This window comes from Archocentrus centrarchus, chromosome 13, assembly GCF_007364275.1.
Source record: "Archocentrus centrarchus isolate MPI-CPG fArcCen1 chromosome 13, fArcCen1, whole genome shotgun sequence".
Lineage (NCBI taxonomy): Eukaryota > Metazoa > Chordata > Actinopteri > Cichliformes > Cichlidae > Archocentrus > Archocentrus centrarchus.
Window position 1 is genome coordinate 12,506,618 of NC_044358.1, and position 14,503 is coordinate 12,521,120.

Below are 14,503 nucleotides of genomic sequence, written 5' to 3' on the forward strand. Positions count from 1 at the left end.
TGATGACATCTGATGAAGGCTTGTGGTTTGATGTCTTTATGAGCTGTGGTTTCACCCGCCCTCTTGGCCTCCAGCTCTATGCATGACCAGGCATTTCTCTGCGACACCGAAGCGCTTTGCCTATCGCGCCGTGCACCGTGAGGCAGAAAAAGCACCTGCAGTCACTGTTTCATCGTGTCCCTGCTAATGATTTTCTCAGAGGAGACTGTGTGTCCACAGGGTGCTGCGATAGAAACATGCCAGGAATTATTGTGTTATATAGGTGTTCAGGCGTGTTTTGGTAGATGCAGTGACCTTTAGGACTCAGTATGTCATGGAAGGTTTGTTTTATTTATAATTTGTCACCTTTTTTCAAACTCTGCAGACTCTCCAGACAAAGAGGGAAGTGCTGCATGGCTCTGATAGCTCAGCTCACAGGTGTGTGGGGACAGGTAGAAGTACGACAAACAAAATCCTGCAATTCTTGCTGGATATTTTATGGTGGACATAAGAAAACATCCTGGGCACTGTTTGGTGACTGTGTGATATTCTTAGGTTATTCTTCAAGCATACGGGGGGGTTACAGATGCCTCAGATCACTCATTCCTGTTCTCCTTTTTTCCAAATGGACTTGGAGTCCACCTGAAGGGCTCCTGGTTGGTGCAGTTCAGCTGTAGCTCATTGTCTCGTGGACGAGTCCTCATGGCCCCAAATCTTCTATAACTCACCTGGAGTCGTACTGTGTAAAGTTAGAGGCGTGTGCTGCAGCCGGTAGCTGTCTGCTGGTCCTCACCGGCACTAGTTCGAGTCACTGAAGTGGACCTTTCAGCGGTGGTGGTGCAGTTGCTGAAGAGGCCTGTGCTTCGGTGTTTTAGTAGCCTGTCTGTAGCTGAGTGCTCAACATCACATACCTGTGTGATGATGAGCGCTCAGCAAGCTGTGGTTATTTCTGAATAACAGAACACAACACTGATGTTGCCTCATGTTTAGGTTCATGATAAACTTTGACCTTTGTTTTTAAAGTGGCACATGTAAAGGATGAACCAGCATATCATTCTTCCTCAGACTGAAGATGATGATGGTGCACTGCAGCACGATGCATTGTATCCCATTGTAAGCAGAGCGTGTAGTGCTAAGATATGCAGTAGTTTATGTCCAGTGTTTGTGACAGTAATCTCAGGTGAAAGATCATCTGTTCAGTCTGAATGAACCCACACAGGTTACAGTAAATGTGAAGCACTGAGGGGGGAGGAGGGGGCAGTTTTATTCTCTGGGTGTTCTCACACAAAGCTTCCTGCTGGCAGCTGTGGTGGTGAGTTTTACTCGCTGCTTCTGGTTTGGCCCGGCTGAGGAAGCAGACTCAACCGAGCCTGAAGTGCTTCTCGGCAGAGGGGCGGGTGTATTAGGTGCACCTGTGTGTGATGTTTTCACCTCCTGACCGTAAGGTCAGAGGTTGTTCTCTGTTACATTTATAAAGAGCTGTAATAGGGGCACAGTGGAGCTCAGCGACTGTCGTGTTGGCGTCTGTGTGTCCTGGTGTTCATACATACGTGCAGTGTGCACACTTCTCCTAACAGCCTCTTTCATTTCTCTTTCTGAGTAATCTGAGCCCAGCAGGCTCTGTGTGAGTGCACAGCCATGCAAGAACTTTAAAGGTGTGGATGGCAGGCAGGCCTGACTGTCATGAGGTCAGCTGCAGTTGTGCAGACTGAATATTTATTTTTATGCAGCTGAAACTGTAACTGAAAAATTCAGACTGTGTTACCGAGAATTGCTAATCTCGCATCCAAAACTGTTTTACACAGAGTGGGACTGTGTGTGTGTGTGTGTGTGTGTGTGTGTGTGTGTGTGTGTGTGTGTGTGTGTGTGTAGCAGCATGCAGACAGGAGCGTGCACAAAGGAGGCACACCCACATTTTATAACTAAATAGAATAGAATGCCTTTATTGTCATTATACAGGATGTACAATGAGATTGGAGGGCCACTCCTGTTCAGTGCCATGCAACAGAAAATCAAATTCTCTAAAATAAAAAATAAAAATATTATAGTCTAGTATAATCAAGAAATATACAGAAAATAAACAATGTATATACAAAAAATAGAATGTATAAAAATATATACATACATTGGTGCATCTGTACATTGTAAGAATCAGAAGAATCAGAATCTTTATTGTCATTGTACACAGAAGTTGCACAACGAAATTTAAAATGCATTCCTTTCTAGGTGCCTCAGACAATAAATAATAAAATAATAAAAATATGAGTGATAAAAATGATTACTAAAATACAGTGCACAATAGTAAATTAACAGACGAATCTAGCCCCAATACACACACCAACGCACGCACACAGTCAGCACTACCACCCCACATCACTGTCCAAACCACACAGAGTTCAGTTCAATGATAGCCCTGGCATAAAAGCTGTTCCTCAGTCTGTTTGTTCTGGCCTTCATTGTCCTGAAACGTCTGCCTGATGGCAGTAGCTGAAACAAGGAGTGTCCAGGGTGTGAGGGGTCCTGGAGGATGTTCTGTGCCCTCCTCTGGCAGCGGGCATTGAACAGTTCCTGGAGGGAGAGCAGGGGACAGCCTATGATCTTTTGAGCCGTGTTGATGATTCGCTGGAGTGTTTTCCTGTCTGCTGCTGTGCAGCTGTTGAACCACACGCACAGACAGTAGGTCAGGATGCTCTCTGCAGAGCAACGGTAGAAGGACACCAGCAGATTCTGGGTCAGATGGTTGCTCCTAAGAACCCTCAGGAAATGCAGTCTCTGTTGGGCCTTCCTGACAATGCTGGTCGTATTGATACTCCAGGTCAAATCATCCTGCAGATGTACTCCCAGGAACCTAAAATCTGAAACCAGCTCCACTTCATCCCCCTCGATGAACAGAGGTTGAATGACATGTGTTGTCCTCCTAAAGTCTACTACCATCTCCTTTGTCTTAGTGGTGTTCAGGATCAAGTTATTCTCACTGCACCACCTTGACAGCCGCTGCACCTCGTCCCGGTATGCTGACTCATCCCCGCCTGATATGAGCCCCACCACAGTGGTGTCATCCGCAAACTTAATGATGCAGTTACTGGCATGTATGGAGGTGCAGTCATGTGTGTAGAGGGTGAAGAGTAGGGGACTCAGCACACAGCCCTGTGGAGAGCCGGTGCTGAGGCTGATGGCTGAAGAGAGGTGGGGACCTACTCTTACCCTCTGGGAACGGTCTGTCAGGAAGTCCTTGATCCAAAGACAGGTGGAGCGTGGTATCCCCAGATCTGACAGTTTAGTCACCAGTCTGCCAGGAAGGATGGTGTTAAACGCCGAGCTGAAGTCCACAAAGAGCAGCCGAGCGTAGTTCCCCCCCTGCTCCAGGTGAGAGAAGGCAGAGTGGAGGGCCGTGGCAATGGCGTCCTCTGTGGACCGGTTGGCACTGTAGGCAAACTGGTGGGGGTCTAGTCTGGGGGAGAGACTGGAGATGACGTGAGCCCGGACAAGCTTTTCAAAGCACTTCATAACAATTGGTGTGAGTGCTACTGGCCTGTAGTCATTCAAACCTCTGATAGTGTTCTTCTTGGGGATGGGGACGATAATGGAGGACTTCAGGCAGGAAGGGACAGCAGCCTGGCTCAGGGACTGGTTAAAATGCTGGTAAAAATACCAGCCAGCTGAGCCGCACAGACCTTCAGTATCCGTCCAGAGACACCATCGGGCCCCACAGCTTTCCTGGGGTTCACAGTTTCCAGAAAAGTAAATAAGTGTATACATATAATAATGAAGATGATGAATATTGCACTAGTGAATGAATACTGGATATTACACAATATAGGAATGTCAGATATTGTTCAGTATGAATAATATAATATTGCACAGTTACAGTGTGTGAGTTCAGGGTGGTGATTGCTCTGGCGAAGAAACTGTTCTTGAGTCTGTTTGTTCTGGCTTTGATGCACCTGTAGCGCCTGCCAGAGGGCAGCAGGTCAAACAGGTCAAAGCCAGGGTGTGAGCTGTCCTTGATGATGTTCCTGGCTCTGCTGATGCAGCGGGAGGTGTAGATGTCCATCAGGGAGGGGAGAGGGCAGCCAACGATTCTCTGTGCTGTCTTGACTACCCTCTGAAGCCTGACCCTGTCTGCCTCAGTGCAGCTGCCGTACCATACTGTGATACAGTACGTCAGCAGGCTCTCAATGGATGAGCGGTAGAAGGTCAGCAGCAGGTTTGAGTCCAAGTTGTTCTTCCTGAGGACCCTCAGGAAGTGAAGTCGCTGCTGAGCCTTCTTGATAACAGCTGTGATGTTATCTGACCAAGAGAGATCAGCAGAGATGAGGACACCAAGAAACCTGAAGGTGTGGACCCTCTCCACACGCTCGCCGTTGATGTAGAGGGGGGCTGGGTCAGTCCTGTGCTTCCTGAAGTCGATGATGATCTCTTTGGTTTTCATGGTGTTCAGTACCAGCTTGTTCTCTGAACACCAGGCTGTCAGCTTCAGGACCTCCTCTCTGTAAGCTCCCTCATCTCCCTTCGAGATGAGTCCGACCACTGTGGTGTCGTCAGCAAATTTGACGATGAGGTTGTTATTGTGGGCCGGACTGCAGTCATGGGTGTAGAGGCAGTACAGGAGGGGGCTCAGCACACAGCCCTGTGGGGAGCCAGTGCTCAGTGTGCGGGTGGAGGAGAGATGGGGGCCAAGTCTCACAGTCTGGGGCCGGTTGGTTAAGAAGTCCTTGATCCAGGAACATGTGAGAGGGGGGAGGCCCAGGGTGTGCAGTTTGGTGGTGAGAATGTCCGGGATGATTGTGTTGAACGCTGAGCTGTAATCCACAAAGAGCATGCGAGCGTAGCTCTGCTGCTGCTCCAAGTGGCTCAACACAGAGTGGAGAGCTACAGCGATGGCGTCCTCTGTGGATCTGTTTGCTCGATATGCAAACTGATGGGTGTCGAAAGTGGGGGGCAGGTGGTCTTTGATGTGCTGGAGAACCAGCCTCTCAAAGCACTTCATGATTACCGGTGTGAGGGCCACAGGGCGGTAATCATTTAGGCTGGTGACAGATGACCTTTTGGGCACGGTGATGATTGTGGCTGTTTTTAGGCAGGGGGGGATGACTGCTTGGGCCAGGGAGAGGTTGAAAATCCTGGTGAGAATCAGGGTGAGCTGGTGGGCACACGCTCTGATCACCTTGCCAGGTACTCCGTCTGGTCCGGCAGCCTTCCTGGGGTTCACTGCCAGGAGCACGCCCCGTACCTCATGCTCCTGGACAGTGAGTGGGGTGCAGCCTAGTGGGGGGGGCAGGACTGGAGCAGATGGGTGGTCCTGAGGCATCTCAAAGCGAGCAAAGAAACAGTTAAGTTCCTCTGCTAGTGACACACACTCAGGTCTCCTGCAGTCACATCACAGCCTCTGAAGTTTGTGATGTTCTGAATGCCCTGCCACACCTCCCGTGTCTTATTGCTGGACAGATGGGACTCTATTCTCCTCCTGTAGTCCGTCTTGGCTTTTTTAATTCCTCTTTTCAGGTCAGCTCGAGCAGCACTAAATCAATAAATAATAATATATATGCTTTGTTAAAAAATAAATAAATGGCACATCAGTATTCAGCTGCACTTTCAGTCAGTTCCTCGTCCCAACTCCACTGTTTTAATCTGAAGGTGACTTCAGTCCAAGAGTCCATCTGACCCACAGACTGTATATTAAAGATGTATGAAAAGTGATGCTAGCACAGATGTGCCTTAAACGTGTAACACCCAGCTGAGATCAGCTCGACTGTCTGTGGGAAAGCAGCTTTCTCCCTCTGTAACCTCAAATGCTGATGATGAGGATTTTAGTGAGTTTCTGCTCGATGAAAAAGGAAGCTCGTTTTGTTAATTATGATCCTTATTAGAGTCAAAAAGAGCCATGAAACAGGGTGTCCTCATTGGGTGTAGTTTCATAGATCCCTTCTTCAGTGGGATGGTGTGGAGAACATCAGCTGAAGGCTTCACAGCAGGACTTCATCACATGGAGGAGCGCTGTGACAGGTGGGAAACATGCCGCAGGAAGCAGGCGCTAGCTGTTTGGCAATAACTGAGCTTTCAAAATAAGAGTTTGAGGCCTGTCCGCAGATGAATTTTAAAGTGTACTTGAGCCGCCTGCCGGAGTAGAGTCTGAGTGGGAAAAGCTGCACAACAATTATGTTAACACTAATGTTCCTGTTCCTCTGTTTCTTCTTTTCTCTTCTTGGTGTCTTCATCCCCTCGTCCTCCTCTTCTTCCTCTGTCTGCAGGTGAAGCTGTCAGACTTCGGTTTCTGCGCCCAGGTGTCTAAAGAAGTGCAGAGGAGGAAGTCTCTGGTTGGAACGCCATACTGGATGGCACCAGAGCTCATATCCAGACTACCATACGGACCGGAGGTAACTCAGGCTCTGCTCTGTGTCAGGATTTCCCCGTCTCCACCCGTCTCCACCCTCACTGACTCTCCTCTCTGTGTCCAGGTGGATATCTGGTCTCTGGGTATCATGGTCATAGAGATGGTGGACGGAGAGCCGCCGTACTTCAACGAGCCGCCGCTCAAAGCCATGAAAATGATTCGAGACAACCTTCCACCCAAGCTGAAGAATCTGCACAAGGTAGAAGAGCAGAAGAGGAACAAAGCTGAGAGCAGCAGAAATGAACCAGACAGAGCAGCTTTATGTAAAGGTGTCTTTATTGAACCTGCGGTGGCAGAATTTGGTGTTGTGGTTTCCCTTAGTGACAGAAACACAGTCGAAATCACAGAAATGTGTTTGAAATGAAAACACCATATTTCTGCTTCCAGAAGAGGAAGAGGAGGAGAAAGCTCAGGAGCAGTTCGTACCCACTGCCAGTGTGTGTGATGATAGTTGGTCATTATTTTATTGCAGCTTCTGTGGCTGTGATGACCGTCTCAGACGTATCTGCTGTCTGACACGGACTGTTTTTAGGTTGTTTAATCTCTGAGCTTTTGGCTCGCTGATTTTCACGGACTCCATCCTGGTGATTTCCCTTTGGTTAAACACCAAAACCTCTGTGGGACAGATTCTGCTCAATATTTGAACCTTTGCTTGTTCGCGGGGTTTTTCCAGTCTGACTCTGACTCTGCATCAACGCCTGATCAGGTGTCATAAAGTGTCGAGTCTGTGTTGGCTGAACTGATAGATATGATGCATTTTCCTCTTACTTCTGACCACTTAACCATAGATGACTGTGTCAGTGACAGCCCAGGTGAAAAAAGTAAAGTAATTTTATTACAGAGCAGCTGATTGGCTCCGCCTCTGTGCAGGAAAAAAAAAAGCTTTTTGGTTTAATTTGGTTAACAGTTTCTCATCGACTATTAAAAGCTTACCTGTGGTGTCAGTAACACCGTCTCCCTCTCTTTCTGGAGCTTGAAAAAGGCGACTGGACTTCTTTTTGTTTCTTGAAGACGTTTAAATACCTGGGTCTCTCCACCATTTGGTTGAGAACTGAAGAAGCCTTTCGGATGAGAGGTGAAACGTCTTCAAGAAACAAAAAGAAGTCCAGTCGCCTTTTTCAAGCTCCAGAGACTACTATGACCTGGATAACTGAGAATCTACACAGACATGTCTCCCTCTCTTCTTCTCTGCCCAGGTCTCCCCCCTCCTCAAAAGCTTCCTGGACCGGATGTTGGTGCGAGACCTGGCTCAGAGGGCCACCGCCAGCGAGCTCCTCAAGCACCCCTTCCTGTCCAAGGCGGGGCCGCCGTCCTGCATCGTGCCTTTGATGCGGCAGAACAGGATGAAATGAGATGATGCGCGACACTAAGACCTCTGGACTCTGGAGGAGAGGGTGTTACAGAATACTCCTGCACACACAGGCGTGACGCTCAGAGGTCAGAGGTCACAGACAGCAGATGTGAAGACAGCGTGTGCAGGAGTATTCTGTTTCTTATGTGAGTCACTGAAGTGCAGGGACAGAATTCCCTAAAACAAAAAGAGGCAATAAGGTGGAGTGTGTGTGTGTGTGTGTGTGTGTGTGTGTGTGTGTGTGTGTGTGTGTGTGTGTGTGTGTGTGTGTGTGTGTGTGTGTGTGTGTCAGAGAGGAGCCTCCTGTAAACACTTTTACCTGAAGAGCCTCGTCTGGAAACATTCAGAGCTGTGGATCTGTTCCTTTCTCCTATCTGTGGACCTTACCTGGAGCTGAGGTGTGAAGGTTTTGCACACCAGTCTGATGCTTTGAAGGAGCCGAGAGCCCATTGGCTGATTTATTTTTTCTGTAAACCGAATTTCTTTATTTTCCCACTGCAAAGATTCGGAGACGGTCCTCGTCACAGCCAGAACGTTACTACTGAGAGAGGAAACGTGGCTCCGACTTTATTTTGTAGCCTTAAAAACACTAAAGTTCCTGTTGTAAACACACAAACGTACACTAAGTGAAAGGTAAACACTGGAGTGTTAATGTTCTTCTTTCCTCCTGATTTCCTGTGTAAGTACAATGAAGATAGAGATCAGTCCTGATGTTGTACTCTCTCTATTTTGTGATTGATTATTGTTATTATTATTATTCTAATGTGTTTGTTTTAGAGTGAGGTGTGGTGATTTTGTAAGCACTGTTGATGAGCGATAGCAGCTGAACTGCAGCTGATTTCTGTTGTGTTTAGTTTGGAGGAGCGCGTGCAGCAGCCCCTTAAACCTGACTGGATCTGAATGAGTGGCCTCCTGATTTTGGAGCTTTCTAACTCGTTTATTTTGTTTTGTTTTATTAAAAACTCGACGCTCACGTCACAAACTGATGGCTTAGAAAATGCAGAAAACGAGCCTGAGCTGGTCGCTCACTGAGCTGTGTTTATCCTTTCAGATCTTCTCGTTGCTTTGATCGTTTCATGTTCGATTCCCCTCCTCTGACAGAACGTAACACCGGCTCTTTGTCATCCAGAGGCTTTTATTTATAGGATGATCTTAGCACTGCTCCAGCTCACAGAAAGGAGCGTTACTGATGATTAAGAAAAGCAGCTTTGTTGAGTTTATATCTCGATGAGCTGTGCTGCTCACACTCCCACTGAGAGTGTGAAGATGTGGGATTATTTCAGTGTTTGCCTTTACTTGGCTTGCCTGTAGGCTCTGTGTAAGCAGACCACCGGGTGGATAACAGCGGAGCTTCAACACTCCCGGCTGCTAATAAACACTAAAGGAGGAATCAGACCTGTGGCACAGATTTACCCTTTAAAGGGACGGTTCACCAAAATCCCACTTATTTGTCCTCTGGAAAAAATATGTGTTAACCACTACAGCATCTGCCTTCTCTTTAATATGAGGGAACTAAATGGTTCTCAGGGCTCGCTGTGACTGCACCCGGTTACCCACTTTTTTCCTGCGTCTGCCAGCGAGAAGCAGCATGTCAGAGCGTCGGTTTAATCAGCTCCTGAGGACAAACTGCAGGAAAAGACCGAAGCACAGTGGCTTCAGTGTTTTCATTGTAACACCCAGTTTAGCTACAAAGAAGTTATTACAATATTTGGACCTTTGACCCCATTTTGTGACAGCGCAGACTTCAGCGTGTAACTGTGGGTCTGCAAAGCTCGAGCCTCTCACCACGGGCCGCTGCACACTTCCCTCTGCAGAACAATAACCTTAACATTATTATTACTAGTAGCATGCATATATATATCATTATGATTGTTGGAAGGGGCGTCACCACTGACTGTATCAGTGCTTCCAGGAAGGTGACTGCATTTACTCCCATATATTGAAGAGAAGGCAGACATTTCTGTGCCGCTCACACCAAAACCACACAGATAAACCCGCTCTGCAAACCAGCTTAATATTTATTGAAGCTGTGCATAAATTTGCTTTCATAGTGTGAAATGTTTCAGGCCCTGAAGAGCATAAAATTTTGCACTTTTAATTAAAAACACTAAAAAAAAAAAGCTCCTGTGTACTTGGAGGGCCTGTAGCTCTGAAAGTATGAAGGTAAAGTGCTGCAGGGCTTCTTTAAATGTTCTGCAGATACTGTAAAAGAAGCAGATGATTTTTTTTTGGGGGGGGTGGAAACCTGAGACGGTTTGATGCTGTAGCAGGGACAGCCTCCACGTCCGGCCAGAGCTCGTCAGGCTGCTTCTGTTGAACTGGAAACCTGGAATACTTCAAACGATGACCACAGAGAAGCATTTAGCACAGTCCTCCTCCTCCTCCTGGAAATACTGAGTGGCTTACAGCACACTTGCTGTACTCGACATAGATTTACATGGTGAACGTGCTGAAACAGCAGCTCTCTGACCAACATCTTTGAGGGTTTGTGCAGAGAGTAGCAGCACAGAGTAGAATTATGTAGGCAGGAAGTAGTTTTTTTTAGTTCTAGCTCATTGTTTCCTAACATGTCAGCTGTGATTTGCAGGCCTCTAAAATTACACTCTAAAGGGAACCTGTTCTCCGCAGCACCACGTTTCTTATTTCTGGGCTCTACTGCACTGGCTTTGCATGATTAATAGTCCAAAATCACCCTTATTGATCCCATTGTTTTAGCTCCTCCCCCTTTAAACCAGCTTTCTTCTCATTAGGAGGAGTCATGTCCATTTTCATAGTGTCTTATCCAGCTCGGTGCTGGAGGCTCTCCCAGCTTTAATGGGGGGAGAAGAGGGGCACGGATGTGACAGTGTTTTGACTATTTGAATAATCATTAAAAAATAATTTCCTTTATAATTTAATTATGACACTTTCCCTTTATTTAAAACCACAGACTGTATATAAATGATGGACGTAGCCACCACACAGCATCATGATGAAGCCTCGAGCTGAGCTGGTCAGAATCATCAAACTATCCACTGATCCGATAAACCCATCAGCGAGCTCGCCGAGGTCACACAGCTGGGAGGCGGGGCTACTTTCCCATAGACTTTCATACAACCTGAGCAGCTTGAGCTCTGGTCTGACACGGGCCGATTAATCAGTTTAATCAATCGAGCCGCAGATGGATGGTAAACAGAGGTTTGCTCACTCTTCAGTTATTTCTGTTGTGTTTGAGTACCTTTAAAAACAGGACACACAGTCCTGGCGATTTCCCTTTGCTTGAAGGCCAAAAACATCTTTGGGACCGACTGCTCGCTGTCTGAAACTAGGCTGTGTTTGCAGGGTTTTTCCAGCCTTTAAACAGGCAGTGAAAGTGCACGTGAACCAGCTGAGTCTGTGTCACCTTCACTGGTAGAGGGAGGATCCCTGTCCTCTGTGCAGCAGTGCAGAGAACAGGTTCCCTTTAACGAGGATCGCAGCATCACCCCCACACTGTTTCACTCTTCTTCTTCTGTGATGTAGACCCCATCAGGCTGCACCGTAACATCGATGAAACGCAACTTTAACCTCCAGTCGTGTTAACGTGTTGAATTCTTTCTCCTCGGGCCTCAGCACTAACGTACCCGTGCCCTCCTGCAGCGGAGGCAGAAAAAATTATTTTCCACCTCCTAAAAACGTGCGCTCTGATATTTTCCGCGCCCGAGCTTTAACTGCGTGCTTTGTGCCACCACAGGATGAACGTATGTTAATTGTAAACCTTTTTTTTCCTTCTGCAGAAGCATCCGCTCAGCTGAAAAGTCTCGCGGGCGTTTTTTTTCTTTGTCTCCTTGGCAGCTCTCCGAGCTGTAAATCATCATCCTGAGCTGTTCTGCGGTGAGAAGCAGAACAGGCCGGTAATGAGTCACCGAGTACGAAATGTGGAGCTGGATGACAATCAGCTGCAGAGAGGTGGTCTTTATTGAGCAGAGAAACACTTCCTGCTCTCGAGCCCAGTCTGAATTCAGCTGTAAGCTGCACATCTTCACACTAACTAACATGAAGACTGGCTGCTCGTTCTGCTGTTTTTATTGGGTGTTTCCTGCTGTACTACATAAGTGATTGCAGTGACTGGATCATACTGGGGCCACTGGAAAAACAGCCTGAGGGTCCAACTCTTAATGGTTGAGCTAAGATTTGATTGGATGCCACAGACCAGTCAGCCACAACATTACACACCCACCCCCAGTCCTGTGTGGGTCCCCATTGTGCAGCTCTGGTCTGTCTGGGAAGGGGCTGGAGGCTTTTGGGGCTCAGATTTTAGCACCATCAGAGGGTCGTGGTTCAAACCCGGGCAGTTTGCCTGGAAGCTCTATAGGATATAACAACCTTCTCCATAGAGACAGAGTTTATTTCCCACTTGCAGCATGCGGACAGAGAACATCCAGGAGGGTGTTTGGGGTCAAAGGAAGCTCCAGGTGAACGCCAGGACCAGAACGTGTTCACCTGTCAGAGGTTTGGATGTTGTGGCTCATTGAAACTGCAGTTACTGTTTGTTCAGCTTTAGCTTCAGGACGTGCATCACGTTCCCCCACTGGTTTAATTTGTCACCTCGCTGTCCTCAGACCTGCGAGACGCCGGCAGACGTGACATGGACGCTTCGCTTTCATAATTTTTAACTTTATTCTCCAAATGTTTCACCTGTTTTTCTACCATAGAAAACATGTTTGAGTCACACAGAGAGACACTCACCCCCCCCGGGGTGAAGGTCTACTATGGAAACAATACAAATCAATCAGTTTTTGGATGTTAGTGTGCAGGACTCCTTAAGTTTCAATCTTTCTGTTGATTTTCCTCCCAAACAGCAGCACTGATCCCAGGTCAGTGTGAGTCTCTTTATGTGGTGACAGTTTTGTCGGTGTGAAGACGCTCGTCATCTTTGTGTTGGTTTTTTTGTCTCACCCCCGTTTGATCTCCTTTCCTTCATCAATGTGAAACGTGTTTATGGTGTGGCAGGTTACCTGAGGTTACCTGTTACTCCATTTCTGTGGCCCAGATTCTGCTGCTGTGTGCAGACGTGTCCGGTTTCGTGCCTTAACCTTTATGACGACTAACCGACTCTGACGCCGCGCCCGCCGGGGTCCTCCTCTCATCTCACATGTCTGAGAAGTCCTCATCCTGTAAACTGTGACAGCTCTCACTGACATCAGATCATTGATGGGGGCTCATCCCTGACAGGAGGGGTCCGGTCCAAAGGGACTTTTTCAGGAAGCAGGGCCGCTGGGTTTCAGGTTCCTGGGTCCTGAGGTTTTCCTGCTTCTTGGAAAACTCCTGCAGGACCTCCCTCAGATTTCCACAGTGAATGTAACGGACTGGAATAAAACACGAGGGGAACAAATGTTCAGATTTCTGGTGACTTCTTGTTGAAAATCAGTTTTTGTTGCTGTTTTGTGAGCATACGAGCGACTGTACCTGCACCCTGTTGTTTTTGTAAATTTCACTGGTATTGTATAAACATAGATTTCACTCTGCAAATTTTACTTTTTTGCAAATACAGTTTTTGTAAAAGATCCAGAGTCTGTTTTTTTTGTTGTATGACTGGTGTGTTTTGAAATGTCGGTCACACATAAATGTGTTCATGTGGTGGGAAACAGACACGACGTCCATCAGAGGTAACTTCATGCTTTCTGCGGCGTCTCTTTAGGATGTGGCTCCGTGCAGCCTGACCCTCTAACCCGTCTCCCTCCCTGAGCCTGCTTCTGCTGGGAGGTCTCTTCCTGTCAACATGGAGTTCTTCCTCCCTGCTGTCGAGCGCTGCTCAGGGAGGATCATGTGACTGTTGGGGGAGTGAAGTGGATCTAAATCCAGACCTTTATTAAGACGTGCCTGTAATACAACTGGTTTGTATGGTTTCATAGATGAATACAGAGCCCAGCCTTTATTCAATAATAAACTCAACATGAGTTTTATTCTTCTGAATCCTGCCTTCAGTGCTCCTGAGTGTGCTGCAGTCTTTACAAGCAGCAAGGTCTTGGTGGCCCTTAAAAAGCTGCATGGCTGATGTGCTCAGATGCTGTCACAGTGAGGCTGAAGTAGTTCTTCACCCAGATGCCTAATTTTACACCCGATAAGCCTGTCGTGAGCTTCCTGGTGCGCTGATACAGTCACCACAGGAAACCTTGATGAAAGTCACTTGTGCTCAATCTGACAGCAGCAGACGGAGTCGGTGCAGCTTTATTTTTAGTATTTCCGTCGGCTCGCCCCGTCTGCAGGCTGCAGCTCCTCACTGTGAGCCTTTACTGTAAACACAGAGGCTGAAGGGTGGGCCCCTCCCAATGATAACAGCTGTGTTTGTGGACCATGTGGGTGTGTGAACCTGAGACATAGATGGGAAAGAAGAAGTAAGGTTTGCATGTTTACAGCTTGTGTTGAATTCAAGATGCTGGGATTGATCGCATAAAAATTAGAAGTGTGTGTGTGTGTGTGTGTGTGTGTGTGTGTGTGTGTGTGTGTGTGTGTGTGTGTGTGTGTGTGTGTGTGTGTGTGGGGTTGGGGGGTGGCACTAAAAGGTGACGTCCCTTTAACCTGCAGGGGGAGACTCATCACAGTCTGTGTGAAATTTAACCGACAGCTTTCTGGTTAAGAGTTGAAGGTCAAAATGCCCTAACCGGAGGTCTTCATGATCCAGCAGGTGTTGCCCCAGTGACGACTTCCTCTTCTTTCAGCTGCTCCCTTTAGAGGTCACTACAGCAGGTCACCTGCCTCCATCCCTCCCCATCCCAGCATCCTCCTCTATCACACCGACCCTCTGCGTGTCCTCCTCT

At 47.6% G+C, this 14,503-nt stretch overlaps 1 protein-coding gene across 2 annotated transcripts in view; it reads left to right on the forward strand.

Annotated features, from left to right (window-relative positions):
* Positions 1-13,249, forward strand: part of pak4 (p21 protein (Cdc42/Rac)-activated kinase 4) — a 47,684-nt gene extending 34,435 nt beyond the window's left edge. For both annotated transcript variants that reach the window (XM_030743998.1, XM_030743999.1), the window contains exons 9-11: positions 6,231-6,356; positions 6,438-6,572; positions 7,570-13,249. In XM_030743998.1, the coding sequence (XP_030599858.1) occupies positions 6,231-6,356; positions 6,438-6,572; positions 7,570-7,725 (417 nt within the window). In that variant the 3' untranslated portion in view covers positions 7,726-13,249. The remainder of the gene's footprint in view (positions 1-6,230; positions 6,357-6,437; positions 6,573-7,569) is intronic.
* Positions 13,250-14,503: the final 1,254 nt, after the last annotated feature.